The sequence below is a fragment of the Bemisia tabaci genome, chromosome 3 (assembly GCF_918797505.1).
Source record: "Bemisia tabaci chromosome 3, PGI_BMITA_v3".
Lineage (NCBI taxonomy): Eukaryota > Metazoa > Arthropoda > Insecta > Hemiptera > Aleyrodidae > Bemisia > Bemisia tabaci.
The window spans coordinates 47,366,032-47,392,345 of record NC_092795.1 but is presented as its reverse complement, the minus strand read 5'-3'; the positions used below and the strand labels follow the sequence as shown (position 1 = coordinate 47,392,345).

The 26,314-nt window shown below is 41.8% G+C and overlaps 1 protein-coding gene across 1 annotated transcript in view; it reads left to right on the top strand.

Moving 5' to 3' along the window:
• LOC109030630 (uncharacterized) overlaps positions 1 to 25,985 on the top strand; it is a 148,397-nt gene extending 122,412 nt beyond the window's left edge. The window contains exon 4 of the mRNA XM_019041692.2: positions 19,828 to 25,985. Coding sequence (XP_018897237.2) covers positions 19,828 to 21,920 — 2,093 coding nt within the window. The 3' untranslated portion in view covers positions 21,921 to 25,985. The remainder of the gene's footprint in view (positions 1 to 19,827) is intronic.
• The last annotated feature ends 329 nt before the right edge of the window (positions 25,986 to 26,314 follow it).

Here is a 26,314-nt window from a genome sequence, read left to right as displayed (position 1 = left end):
TGCTATACGAACAATCGATCGAGGTCCAATGAGGCTATATTAAGGTGATTCGATGGACGCCATATTTTGTGTCAGAACGGCATGCGATATATCGCATCAATTGGTTCCATTTTTTCAGCTACTCGTCATTTTTCTCCAATTTTGAGATCGCAATTCTGTTGTCAGGATACTTAAGCACTCACTTCAATGGGCCTGTTGCAAACTTTTGCTAGAGCAAAAATAAGAGTTGTTTCTTCTAGATAATGCCTCAAAAATCACGATGAGCGCATCGGCAAAGTCTGAAATGCACTCATAACTTCACAGTCTGCGTAAGAAATTTGCGGTTTTTTGAGCTTCCCGCTTCAAAAGCGATACTACGGCACAGGTGAACATTTTGTAAAAGGAGTCGTTCCATCGTCGGCAATACTCATCATGGCCGACGCTTGCGCGCAGTTCCAAGTTCCAATCCGCCAAAACACGTGTGATGGGACGAGATAATACCTGAACTGGATTAGACCAGATAACAATCGGCGTGTTTTAACGTTCATGTTTTCCACGCCCGAATTGATTGACCTTGAACTCTCCTCGAATTACGCGCGGAACTGCGCGCAAGCGTCGGCCATGATGAATATCGCCGACGATGGAGCGACTCCTCTAACAAAATGTTCACCTTGTGCCGTAGTATCGTTTTTGAAGCGGGAAGTTTAAAAAAACGCAAAGGGTATCCCGGGATAAGCATGTCAAAATGCCCTTGTGAATGGATTTTTATTTTAACCATTTTAAGTCATCAAGGGTGTCCTAAAACTTAGGTTTTGGGGGATTTTAGCCCCCCAACCCCCTCCGCCCCCCCTCAGACCCCCAAAAACCGCTTTTTTGGGCTATTTTTGACTATGCTAACGTCATTTCCTCATAACTTTCGTAATTTTCGATAGAATTGAACCAAAATTTGTCAGAATCTACATCAATTAGCTTAGTTTTTGTAGAAAAAAATTCATTATCATCGGATAATATTTTAGCCTCCAAAAAAATTCGTAAAATTTTTGAAAAAATCATTTTTTTCCTTTTTTCGCGGCTAGGTGGCGTATGGAAACATGCACACAAACAAAAATTGTCTCTTTTCTTAATTTATACATCCAATAAGATACAGTAAAAATTTCGTGTTGATCGGAGTGGTGCGCCATACTTAAAAACGCAATTTTCTAACCTCAAAACGGCCTAAATGCCACCATTAGCCTCCTTTGATGACTAGGCGTGGAGAAATGTAGAGAGAAATATCCGGTTTTATCGTCTCACCTCTTAAGTGATCCACTTAAGTACCTTGAGTCAAAATTTCGAGTCGATCAGAGTGGTGCGCAACACCCAAGCACGCAATTTTCTAACCTCAAAACGCCGAAATTGCCCATTTCGGCACCCATTATCACTCCGTGTGAAAAAGTAAGAAGAGGTACATCCGATATTATTGTCCTACCTCATGAATTAGGCACTTAAGTGCATTTAGTCAAAATTTCGTGTCGATCAGAGTGGTGCGCAACACCAAAGCACGCAATTTTCTAACCTCAAAACGCCGAAATTGCCCATTTCGGCACCCATTATCACTCCGTGTGAAAAAGTAAGAAGAGGTACATCCGATATTATTGTCCTACCTCATGAATTAGGCACTTAAGTGCATTTAGTCAAAATTTCGTGTCGATCAGAGTGGTGCGCAACACCAAAGCACGCAATTTTCTAACCTCAAAACGCCGAAATTGCCCATTTCGGCACCCATTTATCACTCCGTGTGAAAAAATAAGAGGAGATACATCCCATATTATTGTCCTACCTCATGAATTAGGCACTTAAGTGCATTTAGTCAAAATTTCGTGTCGATCAGAGTGGTGCGCAACACCTAAGCACGCAATTTTCTAACCTCAAAACGGCCAAAATGCCTATTTCAGCACCCATTATCACTCCGTGTAAAAAAAAGAGAGGTGGGTACATTCGATTTTATAGTCCTACCTCATGAACTAGACACTTGAGTATCTCGAGTCAAAATTTCGTGTTGATCAGAGTGATGCGAAACACCCGAACACGCCGCTTTCTAACCTGAAACCTCCCAAAATTCCCATTTTGGCATTCATTATCACTGTATGTCAGCCAAGATCCCGCTTGAAAATTGCATGATGCACATTTCAAAGTTTATTTTGGCACCCTGCCGCGTAGCAGACCCGGTCACTCAGGGAAACCTCTAAACTCCTAGGATATAGTATATACGGTAGGGAGGCTCGCTCATCCCCCACGAAGAAGCGTTTCCTCGTCCAAACTTCCATAATACGTAGCGGTGCAATGAGTGCTGGCAAATTCAAGTCAATCTGTCACGTAATACTTAGGACAATTAGTCGAATTTAACGCTTAAATAGCCGAATTTAACGGATCACAGTAGACGTTTTTACCGTAATATAGTCGTATTTACCGTAATTTAGTCGTATTTACCGTGGTCTAGCATTGGCCTCAGTATACCCTTCAGCTCGCCCAGAGGGATTCCCTTCATGAATCCCCAGATACACTACGTGAAGTCTGACCCACCTCAAAAAAAAAAAAAAAAAAAAAAAAAAAAAAAAAACCACACCTTCAATTTGTTTTTTGTTTTTGTTTTAACCTAATATACGTACAAATTGTTTCAGAGGTAAACAAAAAAAATTGTAATAAGCAAGTGTTTGTTGACAAAGTCTGTTAAAATGAACCTTCTTTGCCAAGAAGAAATCATACCAAATACCAACCAAATTAGGTCAAATTTATCTCGTGCTTCTTAAAAAAAATCTATCCTGTAAATTCAAACGCAAAATTGCGATTGACACTAGCAAGATGGAGCAGCTTAAAACCATTGATCACTCGTATTTATTTCTTGCCACTGATTATTGTTTATATTCCGATTTGTATATCATGTCTTACCTTAAGTAATAATTTTGTCATCTCTTCAATTGTGAATGTTAATTATATTTAAAAAAAAAAACCGTTTCTTTCACTCATAACAAAGTTTCTTTACTGAAAAAGTGTTTTCCTTTGACTTTAGGATTCTTTCTAACCTCTTGTTAATTTATTGCCTTGAATTTGCCAGCACTCATTGCACCGCTACGTATTATGGAAGTTTGGACGAGGGAACGCTTCTTCGTGGGGGATGAGCGAGCCTCCCTACCGTCCTATACTATATCCTAGGAGTTTAGAGGTTTCCCTGAGTGACCGGGTCTGCTACGCGGCAGGGTGCCAAAATAAACTTTGAAATGTGCATCATGCAATTTTCAAGCGGGATCTTGGCTGACATACAGTGATAATGAATGCCAAAATGGGAATTTTGGGAGGTTTCAGGTTAGAAAGCGGCGTGTTCGGGTGTTTCGCATCACTCTGATCAACACGAAATTTTGACTCGAGGTACTCAAGTGTCTAGTTCATGAGGTAGGACTATAAAATCGGATGTACCCACCTCTCTTTTTTTTACACGGAGTGATAATGGGTGCTGAAATAGGCATTTTGGCCGTTTTGAGGTTAGAAAATTGCGTGCTTTGGTGTTGCGCACCACTCTGATCTACACGAAATTTTGACTAAATGCACTTAAGTGCCTAATTCATGAGGTAGGACAATAATATGGGATGTATCCCTTCTTACTTTTTCACACGGAGTGATAATGGGTGCTGAAATGGGCAATTTCGGCGTTTTGAGGTTAGAAAATTGCGTGCTTTGGTGTTGCACACCACTCTGATCGACACGAAATTTTGACTAAATGCACTTAAGTGCCTAATTCATGAGGTAGGACAATAATATCGGATGTACCTCTTCTTACTTTTTCACACAGAGTGATAATGGGTGCTGAAATGGGCAATTTCGGCGTTTTGAGGTTAGAAAATTGCGTGCTTGGGTGTTGCGCACCACTCTGATCGACTCGAAATTTTGACTCAAGGTACTTAAGTGGATCACTTAAGAGGTGAGACGATAAAACCGGATATTTCTCTCTACATTTCTCCTCGCCTAGTCATCAAAGAAGGCTAATGGTGGCATTTAGGCCGTTTTGAGGTTAGAAAATTGCGTTTTTAAGTATGGCGCACCACTCCGATCAACACGAAATTTTTACTGTATCTTATTGGATGTATAAATTAAGAAAAGAGACAATTTTTGTTTGTGTGCATGTTTCCATACGCCACCTAGCCGCGAAAAAAGGAAAAAAATGATTTTTTCAAAACTTTTACGAATTTTTTTGGAGGCTAAAATATTATCCGATGATAATGAATTTTTTTCTACAAAAACTAAGCTAGTTGATGTAGATTCTGACAAATTTTGGTTCAATTCTATCGAAAATTACGAAAGTTATGAGGAAATGACGTTAGCATAGGCAAAAATAGCCCCAAAAAGCGGTTTTTGGGGACCTGAGGGGGGCGCAGGGGGTTGGGGGGCTAAAATCCCCCAAAACCTAAGTTTTAGGACACCCTTGATGACTTAAAATGGTTAAAATAAAAATCCATTCACAAGGGCATTTTGACATGCTTATCCCGGGATACCCTTTCTTACGCAGATTGTGAAGTTATGAGTGCATTTCAGACTTTGCCGATGCGCTAATCGTGATTTTTGAGGCATTATCTATAAGAAACAACTCTTATTTTTGCTCTAGCAAAAGTTTGCAACAGGCCCATTGTAACAAAGAAATTCAACGTAATCAGTGCTCAAAGCACAAATCTTCGTGGCACGACAGAGGCTCATCACCACTTTTTCCGGACGATGAAAAAAAAAAAACGCGTTTACGCACGGTCAAGTCGGTGAGCCGTCTTGGACAAGTGTCTCGTCTCTCGTCACCTTTGCAGCCGTGCTGTCTCGTCTCGTCTCGGTGCCGAACTTTCCCTTTCTTCGCATCGATGTCGATTCGGGAAGGGAACGGGGGATTGCGGAACGCCCGGTGCAAGTTCACTTGCAAAGCGCGCCGCGCCGCGCTCTCTACCGGTATGCAGTGCCGTACACCCCGTGTCGCCGCACCGGCACCGCATGCATCCGTCGCAGGTTTACGACTCTCCGTGCCCGATTCACTCCGGTTTCCGACGGGTTTAACGCCCGAGTTGGCCAAGCTCTCCAATATTCTAAGTAAAAATGCCGCATGAGCATTCGGACGTTGTCCAATTTCCACCCAGGAAATATTTATTTCTGAAGAAAGTTATGAATATTATCCTCTGATATTTTCAGACCTTCTAGATCAAATTACGAACAAAATCCTCTAAAAAACCGGAAGTGAAATATTCACAAATTTTTCTATAAATTCTCAGTTTGTCGGAGGAAATATGGCAACGCCTGATGACTCATACGGCGTTCTTCCTTAGCCACAACGACCTATGTCTTGCCATGTCGCCATAAAGTCTCCAGCGTAGACGCATGTCGATAGGAAACCTGAAGAATCACGCACTTCTTTCTGCGAAGTCGCTAATACTTTTGATCTGATCATTGTTCACGCTGTTAGACATTCAGGAGTGAAATTCGGTTCCGGAGTCCATACATCGCCCAAAATTCCCGAGTGACATTAATGCTAAGTAAAATTAGCACCATAAAAGCGTATGACACTCCGCAAAAAGAGTAGATTCGGCTCCGTAAAGATGTAAGTTTCACTCCGGGATTCCGTAAGGAGAATTCAGTCTGCTACGTGAGTACGAATAGTTGTATCAAGGCGTTTGAAACAATGGCGTTGCTCGCATGAAGAAAGTGTAAACGCCCTCAATTTTTGGTCATGCAACACGGACATCCATCGAGTACGAATAGTTCTATCAAGACGTTTGAATTAAACTCGCAGCGCATCTTCGCGTTGCCCGCATGCAGAAAGCGTAAACGCCTTCAATTTTTGGGTATGCAACATGGATATCCATAGAGTTCATAAAGTTGTATCATATCAAGGCGTTTGAACTAACGGCGCCGCGCGGCGTATCCTCGCGTTGTCGACATGAAGAGAGCGTTGTCCTGGGGGAACCAAGAAGAAACATAGGATACCGAGAATTTTTGAAATACTATGCGCCTTGCGAATCAATTCATTTCTAAAAGAATTTTGTATAAAATAACTTCCTACCTCCTTGCAGAAGGAAAATAGAAGGCTAAAATGTTATTCATACTCGAAATCGTGTAACTTCGAGTAAGAGTAAACATTCCAACTGAGAGTTCTAGTAAGAGGCACTCGAAAACTTTCCCTGCAGAATGCATGTTGAAAAAAAATTGCCTTCAAGGTGAATGATGCGCTAAATGTCATGCATGTATGAATTTGTATCTCCTGTAAGCCTCTTCCCCCGAACTCTTTGTTCTGGCTCCTTTACAGCGCATCTTTCTGAGCTATTTCCAAAAAACTTCAAAAAATAGACCTTTCGAGGCGGAATGTTTTCGTTTTAGACTTCAGCACATCACAGATGAGACGTTTTCTACAAATACCCTACGTTTATCACACAACACCTATTTATAGAACCAGTCAAAGTTTCGGTTTTTTCCACGGCCAGTAGGAGTAGGTTTTGCCATGACACATCACATGGACGTATTTCTGCCAAACGGAACTACGCGTAAGCTGACGTGAGTCCTATTATGCACCTATTCCTATGGGTCCCGGGGCTCACGTCTTAATGCACATAGTTCCGTTTGGCGAAAATACGTCCACATGTTGTCCCGGCCGAGGAAGGCGCGGGAAAAAGGCACGCTAGGCATGCACGCAACGAGATGATGTTCGAAATTGCGCAGTCGTGGTGCAATGAATAGCGCGGCAAAAAGCACAACAGAGTTTAGTTCCGGAGCTTAGACCCCGCAGCGAGCAAAGCGCGTACAATCAGCCCCCGTCCCCCCTCCTCCCCCCGCTTCCCCGGGGACTCGGTCCTTTTCTCTTCCTTGAAACAATGCAGCGCGTAATGCCTTTTGACTTTACGATTCGACCGGAGTCATTGTTGTTGTTTTCGACATTGTCCGTCGTTGCAGCGTCTTCGCATTCCCACTCGATGCCCGTTGCCGGTGCGCGTGGACTTTCTTCGCTCCTCTCGTGGGATTGGCGCATTTTAAGCTCTCAACTGGCAACGTTGCGCAACTGAGTTTTCTATGATCTTACGTGCGCATCGTCGTCGGAATCGAGTGCATTCTAGGCTCGGAAAATTACGTATCGAAGTCCAGTTATCGAAGCTGAGTATCAGCCGTGAAAAAGGTTTTCAATATGTGCACGAAGAAAAAAAACTTCGTGCGTGGGACCCGAAGTTTATGTCATATGGATCTCTGAAGTTTTCGGATTGAGCATCCGAACACTTAAGGTCCAGCTGCTGAGGTTTGGATCACACATCTGAAACTTCAGCTCTTACGTCTGAAGTACTTCGGTTCTCACATCCGAAAAACTTCGGTTCTCACATCTGAAGTACTTCAGATACAAGAACTGAAGTTTCAGATGTGTGATCCGAACCTCGACAGCAAAACCTTAAGTGTTCAGATGCTCAATCTGAAAACTTCAGAGATCCATATGACTTAAACTTCGGGTCCCACGCACGAGGTTTTTTTCTCCGTGTGTGATGGAATCAGGTAAAATGTGCTTAAAGGTTGGGGAAATTAAATGAGTACATCGTATCCTGTAGTTGATCAGCCGTGTCCTTTTGGTTCATCAAATATATCCTTTTGGTTGATCTGACCAAAACAAAGCAACTCAAAGTAACCCGAAGTAACTTTAAACACGAAAAATTTCAACTGTGTAGTTAAAGGGAGAAAAAAAGGAATAAGGAGAACAACAGGGAAAAACTCGTATTTTCGCCAATTCTTCCAAATTATTCCCTCGATGATCCAAAATTTAAACTTGATGAATGGCACACTGGAAAAAAAAAAACAAACACATTGGATCTAGAGTCCAGACTCTGGAAAACATCAACAAGAAAAAATACTCTTGATTCAATCGGATTTTTGCTTGAATCAAAACGAAATCCGCTTAAATTATGAGGCTTGGTTCTTGATTTAAGCTAGATTCTGATTGAATCAAAAGTACTTTTTCTTGTCGATGTTTTTAAGAGTCTGGACTCTAGGTTCAATGTGTTTTTTCCCAGTGCAAAGTAACTTTCAACACGAAAATGTTCAACTGTGTAGTTGAAGGAAGAAAAGAAGGAATGAGAAGAACAACAGGGAAAAACTCGTATTTTCGCCAATTTTTCCAAATTAATCCCTCGATGATCTGAAATTTAAACTTGATGAATGGCACCCGATGCATGAGACGAAAGCTTAGAAGTTTGGAGTTAATGTGGCGGCAGTGGCGCATCCTGGAGACAGGTCTGAGTCAGTGCAAATTGCAGAGGAAACGGAGCAGGAGCGGACGGAGCGGATTCTGATTCTTAATTGACCTGAGCTAATTGACACCAGTTAACCCCTCGCACGCCAACGCCCCGGTCCCCAATGCCCCCCTAGGCCGGTCGCGGACTCGCACACCGTGGACCTAGGTCATCGAGCGCTGGTTTCGTGACCCCGTAACCTTCCGGTATCCTGGCAACAACCGTCGCGTCAGGATTAGCACCGGGCTTCGGGACGGACTCCACGACTGCGTCAAGCTTTGACTCAACACTGGGATTGAATTGGATAGACACTGAGCTCATTTTGGAAAGAAAGTAAGCTTAAAAAGTCTCTGCAGGCTGATTATTGAAATTGATAGACAAAGTGATAGACAAAGAAGACATAGGGAGTATGGAGCAATTCTATTGGTTAATATGATTGGTTCTTATAGACTAAGGGAGAAAATGATGGACTTACTATCGAGTCTCTCGTAAATTGCCGTTAGTTAGTCTATTACTTACCTCCTTTGTCCATTGCAACCACTCACTTCCACCAATAGGATCCGTCCATATCCCTTTTGTCTTCTTTGTCTATAGCTTTGTCTACAAATTTGAACAATTAGCCTGCTGGCTTTAATTAGCTGCATTTTTAGGAAACAAAAATATCAAAAATTCTAAAATATTTTGAATCCGAAAATATTACAGCCGATTTTTTCCCATCATGTATACACGGAGAAAAAAAACTCGTGCGTGGGACCCGAAGTTTAGGTCATATGGATCTCTGAAGTTTTCAGATTGAGCATCTGAACACTTTAGGTCTAGCTGCCGAAGTTCGGATCATACATCTGAAACTTCAGTTCTTACATCTGAAGTACTTCAGATGTGAGAACCGAAGTACTTCGGATGTGAGAGCCGAAGTACTTCGGATGTGAGAACCGAAGTACTTCAGATGTAAGAACTGAAGTTTCAGATGTATGATCCGAACTTCGGCAGCTAGACCTGAAGTGTTCAGATGCTCAATCTAAAAACTTCAGAGATCCATATGACCTAAACTTCGGGTCCCACGCACGAGTTTTTTTTCTCCGTGTAATATGGCGCCAAGATTTCAGAAGAATTGAAACTTGTTAAACTTAATACATGAATAAGAAATCATCGTCATTATTTTCAGGGATACCCACGAAAATATACAGACTGATTCTATAGAAGATACCTCAAAGTCTCTATAGAGTTTCCTTCATCGTTCGCTTAAAATTAGAAAATTAAATATTAACAACGATTTGAAAGTACCTCTTATACGCGATTAACAAATCTTCATTTAACATCATCACGTCGTCTAATTAGCTTTTCTCGGTGAAAGTGTTGCGTAAGTTTTCGCGAAAATAACCAATTATTATTACCGAAAAATAATAATCAGTCCGCATTTCAACTAAGCGGTTTTTAAACCTGTACTGAGCTTTCGTTTAGATATGAGATTATGAGATACTGTAGCAACTCTTTATTTAATGGATGCACGTCATCTAATTAGCTTTTTAGGAAGAAAGTTTTGCAGAATTTGTCGCAAAAACCAACAAAGATTCAGTGAAAACCAGTGAGAACCAGTGTGCATTATGTAAAAAGAAAAAATGATAAGTATACCAGCAAACTGCGATGGAGGATTGTGTAGCCTCGATTGACTCAGATTTCCTTTTCTGTTCTTTTTTTCAAACAAAATTCGGCCTGAAATACTCAAAAGTGCAAAAATAAAATAACTGGAATTAAATCTCAATTCATCCGTGGCGACACATAGAGGCTTTACGCCTGCGTCTGCCTAATATAGACTCCACACGTAACAGTGATGCAATGTTGAATGTAATCGTACCGGGCTTTAACCTCTCGTCTTTTTTGGGTGGGCAGCTCGTCGAAAAAATGCCCATTTAGGTCGATACTGACCACATCCTTCGGTTTTGGCATGAGCCGGAGCAAGTCGAACGCTGATTTACAGCGAGTCAAAGGATTCACTCTCGTCAGCTCATCAGCAAGTCCATTGTCCCGGATCATGAGGCTGTTGATTTACCGCTCAACTTTTCCAAACTTGAGTAAATGTTGAGGTCACCGGTCGTCCACGCGTCGCCGTGTTTCTGCCCACACGACCAGACTCCGGTTCGGCCGAATTTGGAGATAGCAGCCGGTATGCCTCAATATGCAACTAATTGACGTCAATTCAAATTCAGTTTGATACGCGTGGATTAATCAAACGATTATCAAAACGATTACGGCCGGAGTTGCTGCTTTACGGTGGCCTTGTCAGGCAAAGCGCACTATGAATCCTATTTGGAATCCTGTCGTATTTTCGATGATTCTAAATGACGTTTTATCGTACGTCTATGAATTTTTCAAAGGTCCTCCGGTTCAAATCATGAATAATTTTTAGCGGTTTTAAAGAAGTTTGTAGCTTAAATTTTAGAAAATAGACAAATTGAATTAATTTTAAGTAAACTTTTGCCTCTTTCGATAAATTGTATCCTAAGAATCGAATGGATATACCCCTAAAATGAATCCATACGTTGATGTAGACGGGCAGAGGCGGATCCAGCAATTTGGCAACACCGGTTTCCTCCATTCAAACCCATGCTAATTAATCGATTCTTGACGGATCTCCTGGCCCCACCCCCCCCCCCCCCCCACCCCCCCCCCCCCCCACCCCCCCCCCCACCCCCCCCCCCCCCCCCCACCCCCCCCCCCCCCCCCCCCCACCCCCCCCCCCCCCCCCCCCCACCCCCCCCCCCCCCCACCCCCCACCCCCCCCACCACCCCCCCCCACCCCCCCCCCCCCCACCCCCCCCCCCCCCCCCCACCCCCCCCCACCCCCCCCCCCCACCCCCCCCCCCCCCCCCCCCACCCCCCCCCCCCCCCCCCCACCCACCCCCCCCCCCCACCCCCCCCCCCCCCCCCCCCCCCCCCCCCCACCCCCCCCCCACCCCCCCCCCCCCCCCCCCCCCCCCCACCCCCCCCCCCCCCCCCCCCACCCCCCCACCCCCACCCCCCCCCACCCCCCCCCCCCCCCCCCCCACCCCCCCCCCCCCCCCCACCCCCCCCCCCCCCCCCCCACCCCCCCACCATGAATCGATGCATTTCCATAGGTTTCAATGGAAAAACACGATGTTGCCAATTTGCGCGATACGCCAATGGAGACGGGAACGGAGTCAAAGTGAGTTTCAGGAAGTGTAGAAACGACCCGTCAAGATCAAATCATGAATAATTTTTAGCGATTTTAACCAACTTAGTCGCTTAAATTTTAGAAAATGAAAAAATTATATCAATTTTAAGTAAAACTTTGCCTATTTCAATAAACATTATCTTAAGAATCGAATGGATGGACTCCTGTAAGAAATGTACACGTCGATGGAGGTGGGAGTGGAGCCCAAGTGAGCAGTTTCAGGACATTCCGTCAACGATTTTTTGTCCAGTAGTTTACGTCGACGTGTAAAATAAGCAACAGTGACTTACTCCAATCGATATATTTTTACTCTCTCCTTTTGATTCATCTTTGCAAATTGTCATTTGTGAAAATTTTGTTTTATTTCTATCCTTAAAATTTTCGATATAAAATATACCTTATATGTACCTTTTTTTAAATGGAAATATTACTTCATTTTAAAAGTATTAACACTTTTAAAACATGGCAAATATTTGGAAAACCTCTTCCAAGCGATGGCATCGATATTAATATCTATGAGCCATAGCCGTGTTGAAAGAAACTATACAAAATGAATAAAAGAGAAAGAAGAAACAAAGAGGTACGCAATTTTTGGTTTTAACCCATTTGTACATCGATCTTTCAGAGTTAAATACATCTAATTTTGAGCGTTTGGTTGCATGTACACCACAATGTTGCACAGTAAAAGTACAAAATATAAAAGAAAATGCTTAAAAGTGCTTTGGAAATCATTAAATTTGACACGAAACCACCTTGATATTTGTAAAACACACATATTATTTTCCTTTAGTACGCTTATTTTTTTCATCAATTTAAATGAGAATAATCCATTCAGAGTGTGTAAACATTTCAAAATCATGAGTTGACAAACGCTGACTCCGCGAGTTTAAATATTAAAGCGAAACACAGCGGAGCGGCGTGCTGCCGGCGTAAAACGCGCATTGGCGCCTACAAACCTAAGGGGATACCTCAAGCATTGCGCAAAGCGTGAAGTATCCCCTTAGGTTTGTAGGCGCCAGAGCGCGTTCCGCGTTGGCAGCACGCTGCGCCGCGCCGCCGCGCCGTGCCTCGGCGCCTGAAGCAACTATTTCACAACAAAAGTGTTGCATCGTATCATACAAAATTGAAGGCGCTCCAACATATTATGAAGAACAATCAAAAATAGAAAAACACTGATTTTCAAGGATAAGCATCCGAGGTTCCATCTTAGTCCAAGTCGCAGCAGTTTTTCTCGTACATTCATGTCTCCTCGTGTATGTACTGGTGCGTTGAGTCCTCGTTGTGGGCAGGCACGGAAGTGCATGTCATCTCGAATGCAGCTTGTTCTGTCTGTGTTTAATTCATCTCCTTCCCGGCTGTACCTCCTTTTACTTGTATGCACTTGCGATTGTTCCCTCTGCGCGCCTCCGTTTCATTGAATGAGGCCTCCGGCGGCCCGGCGCCGACTTGGACCGGTTGACCGGCTGCCGCTTGCACTTGTGACGTAAAAAAAGGGTGTTAACATCCGCACATTTGACGTGACGCCAGAGGTGAAACCCGTTGGAGTTACCTTTTTTTAGACAGCCAACACTAATTGGATTACATTTTGCAATAAAGAACCACTATCTCTGGCTCTTCCATAAAAGCACGTAGCTGCATACACTGGAAAAAAAGTCGTTTGGATCTAGAGTCTCGACTCTTGAAAACAATGACAAGAAAAAATACTCTTGAATCAATCGGTTTTTTGCCTGAGTCAAAAGGAAATCCGCTTAAACTAAGAGACTCGGTTCTCGATTTAAGCAAAAATCGGATTGAATCAAGAGTATTTTTTCTTGTCGATGTTTTTAAGAGTCTGGACTCCAGATCCAAGCAACTTTTTTTTCCAGTGTAGGGAAATCAATGGCATATGTATGCTGTTCCTGAAATTAGCAGAAATAGTGGTTCCTTAGTGCAAAATTTATTCCAATTGACCTTTTTTTAAACCAAAATATATGAATTGTAAGTATCTTAGGTTCTTGAGGATGCTTTACGTGTGTGTAACTTATTTGCTTACTGTGAGGAATATACTTCGAGCCTGCTACAATCCACCAGACACGATGGAATTTTTCGTGTTCTTTTTTTCTGAAAAGAATTTATGGTATAATTTTGGACTGATAAAGGTGGATTGCTGAATGATTCATCCCCTTTAGAATTTGACTATGTGTTAAATTACGGTTAAAAATAAAACACGAGAGAACATGGCGTTCAGAGTAAATTCTCTCTTCAAAATTATTATTTTTTAATTCAAATTATCTTTGCGCCAGGAAGACAGAAACGAAGAAGATTAGACATCAAGAGAAACATGTTATCATCTACGGCCACAGCTTATCTTCTTATTTTAATTGTAGCTTTATTTTTGTGAGGCTATTATTGTTCGTCTAGATTTTACTTTATTTCTGGCAAAGATAAAGTGATAAATGTATTGCATATATTATGATATAGTTTTATGCATACATGCAGCAAGTAATGGATGGTCTGTGGAGGAAAGAAGTAAAAAGTGAGATTTTTGAGTCACAAACCAGTGAACTAAGTTTCTTTTTATGAGTCTCGGGGGCTCTTCCGTCGTTTTTGAGGCCTGTAGGACCCCAATACTAATGAATATTTTAATTGTGAGTCCTCAGTGACCCAAGTTTCTAATTAGTGAGCCCTGCTTCATTAGGAACATTAGTGGATTAATATTCCACTCACATTGTTTCTCACTCATTCCGACCAGTTCGCCTTCAATATCCAGGTAGGCAATGTAGGCGACTTGGGAGCAGTAATAGTTGCTCGCCGTATTTTGGCCACGATCAGTCTGTTTGTCCATAGCTGTAGCGACTTAATACTTCACTCACATTGTTTCTCACTTGTTCCGATCAGTTCGCCTTCAATATCTCGACAGGCAATGTGAGGGGCCTAGGAGTAGTAATAGTTGTCGCCGCATTTCGGCTACGTTCACAACTTGGTTTACTCATAGCTGTAGTAGTTTAATACTTGAATCGCGTTTAGCAGAAAAGTTCCAAGCCACATCAGTCATTGCTAAATTTAACCGGGCAATTTAATTTTTTACAAGAGAATTTTTGTTACCCTACAGACCCACTTAAGAACCCCGATGTATTAGATTTTGGAATTTATAAAGGCTTTTCCAAGCAAAATATACATACGTCATTAATAGAAGATGAACTTTCGTCTGACCACATCCCCGTCCACTTTCATTTAGCAGCCTCTCCAATTTTTACAACACCTCCTACTGGACTTATAAATAAAGCCACTGATTGGGAATGTTTTAAGGATTACATTAATGAAAGAATTAAACTTTATGCAGACCCTAAATTAGACACTCCGCAAAAAATCGACTCTGAACTAGAAAATCTTGTTAAAATCATACAGGATGCGGCGAAAAATGCCACCCCTCCCCCTATTCAACACATTAAAGCCGGATATAAAACCCCCCCCCTACATCCTCAAAATCATAAAGGAAAAAAGAAAAGCTAGGAAAAGATGGCTGCGCTCCAGAGACCCCGAAGATAAAGCCTATTTTAACTCCATCTCAAGAGAACTAACAAATGAGCTTTGGACTATTAGAAATAATCAACTTGAAAAATTTATTAAAACATTAGATGCCTCACCTGCAACCGACTACTCCCTTTGGAGAGCGATCAGTTACATAAAACGTCCACCACTACATAATGCCCCTTTATTTAATGATAATACAAAGAAATGGGCCAAAACTGACCTCCATAAAGCAAATTTACACGCAACCCACCTCGAAAAAGTATTTAAACCCAATTCACTACCCAATGCTACGAAACGCGATATTCTCCTGCATCTAAATGAAACAGATCTGATAGAAACAGAGCACGAAATACCCCATTTCTCTTTTGGGGAAGTTACCAAATTAATAAGCAAATGCAAAACAAAAACGAAGTGGCTATTCGTCGGTACGGTACCGACGGATAAATGGCTATTCGTCGGTACCGTACCGATGAATAAATAGCTATTCGTCGGTACCGTATACTTTGATTTTAGTACGTAAATTATATTAAAGATATGATTTCTTGATAATATTTTGGTGGAAGTTAAGAGCTAAAAATTGGGTGAAAGATGGAAAAAAAACCCACGGATTTTCCACGGATTGTCGGTCGGCAACGGTGCGATTAAAGGAACAAAGTTATCTTGCTGGCAGTTTAGGTCGCCCTCGTGAAATGACTTTACTCTTAAATTTTAGCTTCGTGAAGCTCTCTGCACTGACATTTTCGTCAGGTGGAGCAGCAACAGAAACCGAAGATTCGCTAGTGGTGAAATAGCTCTCTGCACTATGATCGTTGTTAGTTGGGGCAGTAACAGAAACCGAAGATTCGCTGGTGGTCAACGAACTACACCTCTAGAATGGCCGCGAGATAGCAAACCTGCGTAACGCGCATGGGCCGGTTTTTGAAGGCAGGAGGGGGGTGGGAGCCCAAGTATAGCTAACCTCAATCTCCATTTCTGCTGCGTCTTGCCCATAAGGATTACATGTAAAAATTTCAACCTTTGTAAACTTTCATTTTTTTGAGGTTTTCTTTCAAAGTTCCTATTTTTTGAGTAAAGAAAACCTATTGAGGTGCGATTGTTACCATGTTTTCAATCATCTTGAATGAACTTAAATAACTGTTGAATTGCGTGCACTGAAAAAAAATTATCGGCGTTTTTACCACGGTCCGTTGGTACCTTTACCATCTCACTTTTTTTTACCAATTATTGGTAGTTTTACCAAGATAGACTGGTAAGCTTACCTAAAAACCGGTATTTTTACTGTTTTATTACTGTTTATTTTTTACTGTTTATTTTTACTCGCAACAGAATTGCGATCTCAAAATTTGAGAAAAATGACGAATTGCTGAAAAAATGGAACCAATTGATGCGATATATCGCATGCCGTTCTGACACAAAATATGGCGGCCATCGAATCACCTTAATGTCGCCCATGCGGTACCGACGAATAGCCATTCATCGGTACGGTACCGACGAATAGCCATTTATTCATCGGTACGGTACCGACGAATAGCCATTTATCCGTCGGTACCGTACCGACGAATAGCCTCATCCAAACAAAAAAAGCCCCAGGAAAAGACCAACTTACTGGCCTCATCCTTAAAAAATTACCTGATAAAGCAATTCATAAATTAGTCCAAATTTTTAATGCAATAATCAATCTACAATATGTCCCTAGCAAATTTAAAGAAGCAATAATAATAGTTTTTCATAAAAAAGGCAAACCCGAAAGAAATCCCTCTTCTTATCTTCCAATATCTTTGCTCTCATCCATAGCAAAACTATGGGAAAGACTTTATCTTCCTAGACTATTAAAAGTAATCAATATTAAAAACATACTGCCAGATATTCAATTCGGTTTTAGAGCTAAACACTCTACCATTGAACAAATACATAGAGTAACCAATTTTATTGAAAAAGCCCTTGAAAAAGGAGAATATTGCGTCTCTGCATTCTTAGACGTTGCACAAGCATTTGATAAAGTCTCTCATAAACTCCTTATTAAAATGTTAGCAAATCTTCTCCCTGCTTGTCATGTTAGATTAATCCAATCGTATCTCTCTGACAGAACTTTCCGAGTTAGAGTAGGTGAGGCACTGTCGGACGAAAAACCAATTCTGGCAGGAGTCCCGCAAGGCTCAGTTCTAGGCCCATTGCTATATTTACTGTTTACCTCAGATATTCCCGCTCCAACCAGAAAATCCCTCTTAGGAAAGTATGCTGATGATACTACGTATTTGTCTAGCAATAAAAGTCAGGAATTAGCTACACTTGAACTTGAAGATAACCTTCAAAATTTCTATAACTGGACGAGTGAAAAAGACATCAAACTTAATTGTGCAAAAACTATTTATAAGATATTCTCTAACCGTAGTATCAAGGACATTAACATTATATTCAATAAAGTCCTATTAAAACCTTCAGAAGTGGCCAAGTATTTAGGTATACACCTAGATACTAAGTTAAAGTGGAAGGAACACATAAAAATCAAAAGAGAAGAATGCTTGTTCAAACTTAAAAAATTGTATTGGTTAATAGGTAAAAAATCTAAGTTAAGTATTAGTAATAAGCTTCTATTATATAAACAAATTGTACGACCCACATGGGCATATGGAGCTCAAATCTGGGGGTGTGCAGCACGGTCCAATATAGAAATTTTACAAAGAGTCCAAAATCGTGCTCTGAGACAGATAGTCGGAGCACGATGGTATGAACGTAACTCTGATATCCATAGAGACCTGGGGATGGAGACCGTCTCGCAATTTATAACTAAAGTTGCAACCAACTATGAGAGACGGCTCCATCACCATCCTAACACCGAGGCTTTACTATTACTTGACAACTCAAATGAGTTTAGACGCCTCAAACGGGTGAAACCGTGGGAACTGGCCAGCCCCTTGGTTTGAACCATTAATTTTAGTAACCAATTATTTCTAACCATTTAGATAAGTTACAGACTACCCGGTCGTTTGTACTCACACATTTATTTTGAATTTAGAAACAAAGTGTATAATTTCATTGTGAAAGTTCGCTTAACACTAATAAAAAAAAAAAAAAAAAAAGAATTTTTGTGCAGATTCCTTGGAAAATTTTAAGGAATTTGCTTCGCACCTTGCAAAAAATTTTCCGAAATTTGCACAAAAAGTCGCACAGCCCTTTTTCATGTAAAAACTTTAATTGCCCAATTAAATTAGGCAATAGCCGATGTGGCTTGGTTCTTTTCTGCTTAACGCGGTCCAATTCTTGCCTATTGTTTCTTCTTGGCTAACACCAGTTCGTATTTACTGATAATGGTCCTTTAAAAAGTCCGCACGGTGTTAAGCGATTAAACTCTGGCTGAAATCTCATCGCCCCAGCCATAAACTCTCCGCAACACTGTAGAATAGAAAAAAATCATAATTCCATAATTACCCCCGAAGTCAATAATCAATTTCATCACAAAAGCTCAAATCGTCCGGTCGGAGAAAAGTGGAAAATCGTCGTTTTCGTAATTTGTTTACGGCTCCGCTGCAATTTGCGCCGAGGAAAATTTCGTGCTTGTCACCACTCCTCGTGCGAACAGCCAAGCAGGAAGCTGAAGTTAATCGTCGAACCCTCCGACAACGCATCCGAGTTTCCTTTCAGTCAGGGGTTCAAATCCTGGCTCCTCTGACGTGAGCGCCTATCTCACTTTCCTTTTGAGCCCTTTTCTCCGTATGACACCATGCTTTCCAGGGCTCATGTTGAAATGTAGATACGCCCTTACGTTAGAGAGGCGAGGAAATTACCGTCATTTCAATGTGGAATCGGGAGGCGGGAAAACTCCGGGTAGAATCCGAAAAGCGATTAGCGAGAGATTACCGCTTATCTCGTAAATCATGATGCGACAAAGTATCGTTTACGGTTTAAGTGCGCTCGGTGCTCATTAACCGGTTACTTGCAACGCAGCACTAGGCAGATTTTCTCACAGATCGATCGGTAGTTTAGCAAGTAACTGCCTCAACAAGTTTTGCTCAGACCTACATTGAGTCGCTTAGCTTTGATTCTAATGCAGTTATCTGTGCGAGCACCTGTCGCTGTACAACTCTGTGATCTCGATATTTACAATTGCATTACAATTCGTGTCGAAGACGTCTCTGCAGTTTGCTCCTATCACCCCATATACTTTAAGGAAAACCGGTGTCTGTTCAGTCATCGTTGTCGCATTATTTGCACATGAGATGTTTTGAAGGCAAATGGAGTGCTTTCGTTGAAAGTCCTTCTCAGAGTAGGATGGATGATAGTTTTTGCCTGTTTCGACGCAACGGATCTTTTGAATATTTTTACTTATAAATTTGTATCTATTGCCCCGCCCGTTGAATGAATGATAATAGCCTCATTTTCATCTTTAAACTCTTCGACAGTCGTATTTTATCTTGGTAAAAAAGGCTGGCGTGGTTTTAGAAGTTACTTAAAGCACACTTTCTAGGTATGATGACGGCAGGTTACGGTAACTCCTGCACATTATTTCTCCTAAACTTGGGTTCTTTTCAATGTGCGTTCTAACTTTTGAATTGATTGGGTTAGAAGTTTGCTTTCACCGGATTTCAACCACGACTCTTTCACCAACAAGTGAAACTCTGGTCAAAATTATAACTGAAAGCGCAATCACCTTTACAACTTTTGTTTTTTCAAATTATAACCATGGCGCGACGATGCGACGTAATGATGGAACTACAGATTCATAAACGTGTAAAAAGTCGATCAACGCGATTTTAAGATGAAATTCCTTTACTTTTCGAATGAAGACGGAATTTTATTTGATCACACAATTTCCTTTCATTTTAAGCCAATTTATGTAGAACACGATACTAACACCTGCCCTCTTGTGTGTTTCAGGTGAAGCATGTGTGGACAAGCCACTGAGCACCCTGTGGCGGAATTACCAAACAACCTCGAAACCGGACACCCAGATGAAAATCACCGTAACGCAGTCGGGACTGAAAGCCGTGACGAAAGAGCACGGGCTCACGGAGTACTGGAGCCACCGGATCTCCTTCTGCACGGCCCCGACGACGCTGCCCAAAGTCTTCTGCTGGGTCTACCGCCACGAGGGTCGGAAGCTCAAGCCCGAGCTGCGGTGCCACGCCGTGCTCTGCTCCAAGGACTCGATCGCCCGTCGCATGGCCAGCGAGCTCCAGCGGAGGCTAGTCCAAGCCCTCATCGAGTTCAAACGGGACAAGATCAGCCGGCAGAACGCCCGCCTCTCCCTCGCCAACTCGGTCTACGACAACCCCAGCTTACCACGAAGGAAGATCCTCCTGTCGACGGGGACCCACAACTACAAGCCCCCGCTCGAGAGGTCCAAGTCCGCGCCCAAGCTCATGGCCATCGAGGAGAACCTCGAGGAAGAGGAGGAACCGGCGACCAAGTGTGATAGATTACCTTTCCTGAGGCCGACCCCGCAGATCAAGCCCTGCATCCGGCCCGACAGACATTTGAAAAGACACGCGACCGAAGGCAGGTTCGGCGCCAACAAACTGGGCGGCCTCCTCCAGGTCACCTTCAAGAACATCCCTGTGACCCGTGATAAGAGCCCCCGCAGTGTGAAGGCCGTTAGCGACCCCGGACCGGCTCGCAGTCGGAGCGATAGTGATAGTGAGAGTGTTAGTCCTGACAAGAATGAACTGTCCAATGGGGAGTTGGATCGGATAGTTAACGAGAACGTAATCAAAATCCTCAGCGAGACTTCGGCGAAGAGCACGAAGGAGCCCGCGATAGAGCGGATATCGGAGGAGGACGAAGGTGAGGGTGAGGTTGAAGAGGACGCTACTTCTGAGACCCTGACCGAAGTGGAGGAGAACCCCTTCGGTGCCGACGAACACGTGACTGTCCCTATCCCTGCGGACGAACTCACCGACTTCGACGAGGGGTCCGTCACGGACGAGGGAGAAACGGAAGAAGACTTCGAAAAGAGAATGAAAGAACTGAACAAGTGGAATAGGTTACTGCTCACCCAGCGCTCAAACTCCATCACGAGTGATATCTCGTTGAGCAGTCTCGAAGACTGCGGGAGCGATGCTGGGTGCATCCTCGAGAGGCCAGATATGTTCTCTACCGAGGACTCCAGCAACTACGCTTCGGAGACGGAGTGGAGCGAAGCACCCGAGGAGTCGGGCTTAGAGAGCATCGGCTCGGATATCAGTTGCACCATGACTCAAAGAGTCCTTGGACCCCTTCGGGAAGAAGAACCGATCGTGGACAAGCCCTCTAGCGTAGAGAAAGATCCCTCTGAGACTGAGATGTCGCACGTTTATGAAGCGAGGAATGAAAGCGACATGCCGCCACAGTTTGAGACGAGTCCCCCGACTTACCAAACCAACGAGTTGATAGACTATCGAACAGCTACCAGTCTCGAGGAGAACCCGCCGTCTTACGAGGAGGCGGTTCAACAGAGTATAACAGGCGCACCGACCAAGTTCAACAGCCTCGTGCGCGACAGGAAGAGGATGTTCGAGAGGGAGACCCAGAACGGGGACTGCGGGAAGCAGGGTGGAGGTTCGCAACGAGACGGGGAGATCAAGAGGAGCTTCTTCATCAACAACCGGCGGAAGATCTTCGAGCAGGTGGAAACCGGCGAGTTCAAGGGGTTCGCCGGTCTGGGGAACTTGAAACGGAAGATGAGCGAAGAGTCCGCGAAGGGCGAGGACAAGAAGCTCGACACCTACCCGGACGAAGACTCGACACCAAGCTTGCAAAGCATCTCCAGCGGGTCCGACTCGTCCGTGCTCAAGTCGGGAGAGGCGAACATGAACGGTTATGATTTGCACTCGATCTCCTCCTCGGAGGACAGTGATGAGAGCGGTTTTGTCGAGTCCCTGACGGCCGACGATCCGCTCAACAAAAACGACGACAAGTCCAGGGATTTGCCCCATCACCAATTGATGAAGAGCTGCATCCTCACGTCCAAAACGAGATGTGTTGAAGTCTGAGATTGACCGAAGATTCACCTTTTTGTTGGGATTTTCCGCTACTCGAATTTAGCAATAATTCCAATTTGGTGGAGTTTGTTTGGTTGAGCAACCCAGCTTTCAACTAAACGAACGCTCGAGACGTCAGAACGCTGCGTCTTTATGCTGTTTGCTCTTCCTCTTCAGTCCTCACACTCGCTACTCGTGTTCTCTGAAAAGTATGGCGGGTCAGGAAAACCGTATCCTTATTTTTAAGGCGCGGGGGATTTAGATGAAACTTTTGGTCTCCATTAAGGAAGGAGTAAACCTTCAGGAGTTCGCAATTACAAGGAGTAAGCCTGGCCTTTTGCAATGGGACTGCCCATTCTTCGAGAATTTGGCTCGTCGCCGAATATGGGACTTACGGCTTTTATTCGCCTCCGAGCAGAATCAAAAGTACCTTTTTAATGTTATGACCTGAGTTTTCTTCAGCCGTTCTCGAGCAGTTTTTAGAAATTGACGATTATAGTCGAATTTTACAAATAATATAAAACTGAAGTTAGTTTGACCCATCGGTTTTACTTTGAAAAGGTGATTTGTTTTTTCGTGGCACATTGATGTCAGCACGAATTTAACATCGACCAGTGAGACTTGATTTTAAGTAAATCTTTTTAAATGGAATTGATTTTTACTGCTTGTGTAAAACAATTTTTTCGCATCGAAAGAAGGCTACCCGTGCTAATTTGTTTAAATTTTATTTTGTGAGACTCAATAATGAGTTACTTTATTCTTCTGTTTGATACTCAGCCTTGTAATGTCAGGCTAGCAAGGACTTACAGTGGGCCTATTTTCAAATAGGATAAAAGTCGAGGAGTACGTTGTGCAATTATTATTTCATTTGTTAATTTATTTTCTCAATTATTTCTTGTTAGATGTTTATTCTAACTGCTCCTCTATCAGATCAAAGGTATTTTCGATCATTGCAAATGCTTTATTTTCGTGTTGAGACAATTTATCTATATAGTACGACCTGAAATCCCATCAACCCCTCAATTTTAACTATATCTTGACTTTCTTAACTACATTTTAAACATTGACCCCAGACGAAATGAATAATTAAATGCAAGCAATGGTCTACACTTAAAGTGTTCTTTTCATTGAAAGGAGCTAATTAGTACTCTCTGATCAATAGCTGCAAAATAATTTGAACTTCGTAATCTAACTTTTTTGCGTATCAGCATTGTGCTTATTACTCAAAGGAGACTTTTTTCGGATAAGTGTCTTTTAAACAGTCTAATCGGAGAAAGATTCATTTAAACTTATCGCACCGAGAGGGTTTTAAAGTACTATTACCTATCATAAATTTATCGTATTCACCAAAGCTTCACTCAAAATTCAGAATGTGCGTATCAGATTTTTTTTTTTGGTATGACATTTTTTTTTAAATGGGTGTCTTATATCACCAGTTAGTCTTGCTCCCTTGCATATATTGGTGAAAACAACTCAGAATGCCTATACATTTAGCAAGATAAATTTATTCTGCTGCGTCACTGAAACTAACAAGTGTCATGGAGCAAAACAGATGAATCGAGTAAAGAATCCTCATCAGTGCATCTTTTCTCTTCTCCAATCTGGAAATCCTTCAGATCAGACGAAGATGAAGGAGAACTGAAACCACGAAATTTTTTTCCCCGTGTGCTCTCCGTGTTAAAGTGTTTAGTTTGAAGAAGAGGCCCTTAGAAATAGAAAAATTTGTACATCCACTAGTTAAATGTTGGAAACCAAAAACTTAATGTCACAGTACAACGATGTTTTTTTTTTTTTCCATGCTTATAGCGACACTTTGTAGAGAATCTCCTCGTAGTAATATCACATGTAACAAGAATCTCTGTTCAAGAACAGTTAATTAATGCTTTTAAATTAAAAGTCAATGCTTCATCTGTAGAAGCACCGGGAAAAATTGCTCGATTTGCAAACTTAGAAAAAAAGAAGAATGAGCTGTTTTGTTACAAATCATACATCCATTAACTCTGTAATTGTTTTACAACATATGGCTCAAGTTGGATGTCAATTTGATTATGATCCCTGCATGAATCAAAGTAAGCTAGTGATTGTTCAACCAAAAACTGTTTAAGGACATCTTCAGGTTCCCTATCCAGGAGCCCAACAGCTGGATTGAAATTTAAGTATACGTTTTTATTGATATCCTGCAAGACTCAAAATACAGCTTTCTTACTCAACTCGTTACTGTCCTTATGATGCCACATAATGCTAGAATAATTGCCTCGATTGATGGATGTCAGCAAAATTCAGTTTTTTGTTGTTCTTTTTTTCTAATATTGAGAGAGAAAAGCAATTTTAGGGTTCTTCCCCCCCCTCCCTAAAAAAAATAACACATCTCATCTAATAATAGCGTAGTAATCATAACATTACCCCCGAATTGAAGTCATATAAGATGAAGACGTCTTACTTTCAAAGAATCAGTACTTTTAAAAAATGGCGGAAGTCTTCTTTGCAAAATCCCTTATGATCTCTCCGGTCGTCTTTGCCATATTTTCCGACATAGCAGCTGTAATCCGCTACTTAGAACGCGAGTAACAGATGCGCGGGAAGGCGAATGTCTAGTAAAAAAAAAACGTCAAAAATTAAATTAATAAAAGGAAGAAAAAGGTTTTGAAAAATTGGACGTCTGCCCTTTTTAAAAGCCCTGGTCCAGTCGTAACAAGCCATCGTTTTAGGCAGTAGCCAGCAATCAAAGTTACATTAAAACTGTACGTTCAGTGAACTGTACACTGTACCCTGTCTTTGAGTAGAGTTTACCTTATTTCTGCTCCTTCTGCGTCTCAAGACTTTCATAATTCATTGTATTTTAGGTTTATACATTCCTTTGCATTTTAATTGAATGAAAGATATTTTACACGAAAAAACGCATTTATCTCAATTTAGTGGAGAGTTCATGTTTCCCAATTAAGCACCTTTAATCCTCATCTAAATTGTAGCCGAATGACTTTTAAGATCATTTTGCCGTCCAAGTCTGTCAGGAGTTCCTGTTCTCGTAACTGTATCTGGGACAGAGGCTAATTTTTATTTAGATTATTCCTCTCAAAAATGTCTTAATATTTAAAATTACTTAGAAGTCAAGTTTAATGAGCGCTGTGATGAAATATAGTATTTATCGAGCATTGTAAGGAATTGTCGCACCCAGTGTTTAGTCGTTTACTCTTTGATAGCTCTCAATTTATTTTTAGCATCACTTTTTAGGCAGGCTCTAAATTCTCGACGTTTAATTCAAACCTAGAAAATAAGACTGTTTTGTTTAGTCTGCCGTCATGAATCGCACATTTGCTTTATGACATTCATTTCGATAATTGTCTTAATTTTATTTTCTTATATTTATTCAGTTTTTCAAAGAATCTGTGCATTTCCCCCCCTCCTCCTCTTCTTCATTAAAATCAACCAAATATCAGTCGTGCTGTGATATAAATTGTATTTCCACTGTATTGCATTTGAATTCAGATACTTATTCTTCTTGTAAGCGATGAATCATCACAGTATTACGTACACATTTTAAGATAACGGCATTTTTCTGTCCCCTCAAGTTTAGAGATCCTTCTCTTTAAAAAATTTTGAATTTTATTTTCAAATGGATTTTCCATTTTCCCCTCTTCCCAGAAAAGTGGGTTAGAATATTAGCTGTGAACATTCACATGCTAAGGTACCATACTCGCTGGTTTTGAATAGTATATCTCGAGCTTCCCTCCATATACAGAGGAAAATTAGCCTTTTCTTAAGACTTAAATGTATTTGATCTGACTAAGTTATCAGATTTACTTAAGTGTTTTTGATTGATGAGTCTCATGCCGAATGGTGCAACTCAATATGGTGTCTTTGTTGAGGCAGTCTACTAATTAGAGTGTTGATTTTATGTAATGTTGCTATATTGAATATAGTGTATCACATTCCATTTATTTTATTCCCTCGGACGTGAAACTTAGATCCGACAGTATGTTAAATTTTTAAAATTTTATTTTTAAGTAGTATTTTGTACAGTGAATTTGTGAATTTACCCTTCATGCATTAAAGTTTTGTTCTTGTTTTCTGTAAAAATTGCATTTTTAAATTTCTCATCCAGTTTTTGTCTTCCTCCCCGTGTGGTCCGTTTCAGAGAAGCATTCCCTTCTCCGATCATTTTTGGCTCTGCTTATGGACCGATGATCAAATAGGGAATGATTTTGTGAAATGAACTCTAGAAATTATTGGTTCAATTTGCTAAAAAGCTCCGAACTTTGCTCAACTAACACAAGAAGAAACGCTTATCAGGCTCTGTAATATAAAATCGTAAGCATAACGCCTGATGCGCGTAGCGCTTCGCCGGGTCGGACCGCGAACCCTGGTAAAAATTGGCAGTAGAATCTGTGTTCCAAAATACCATAGAC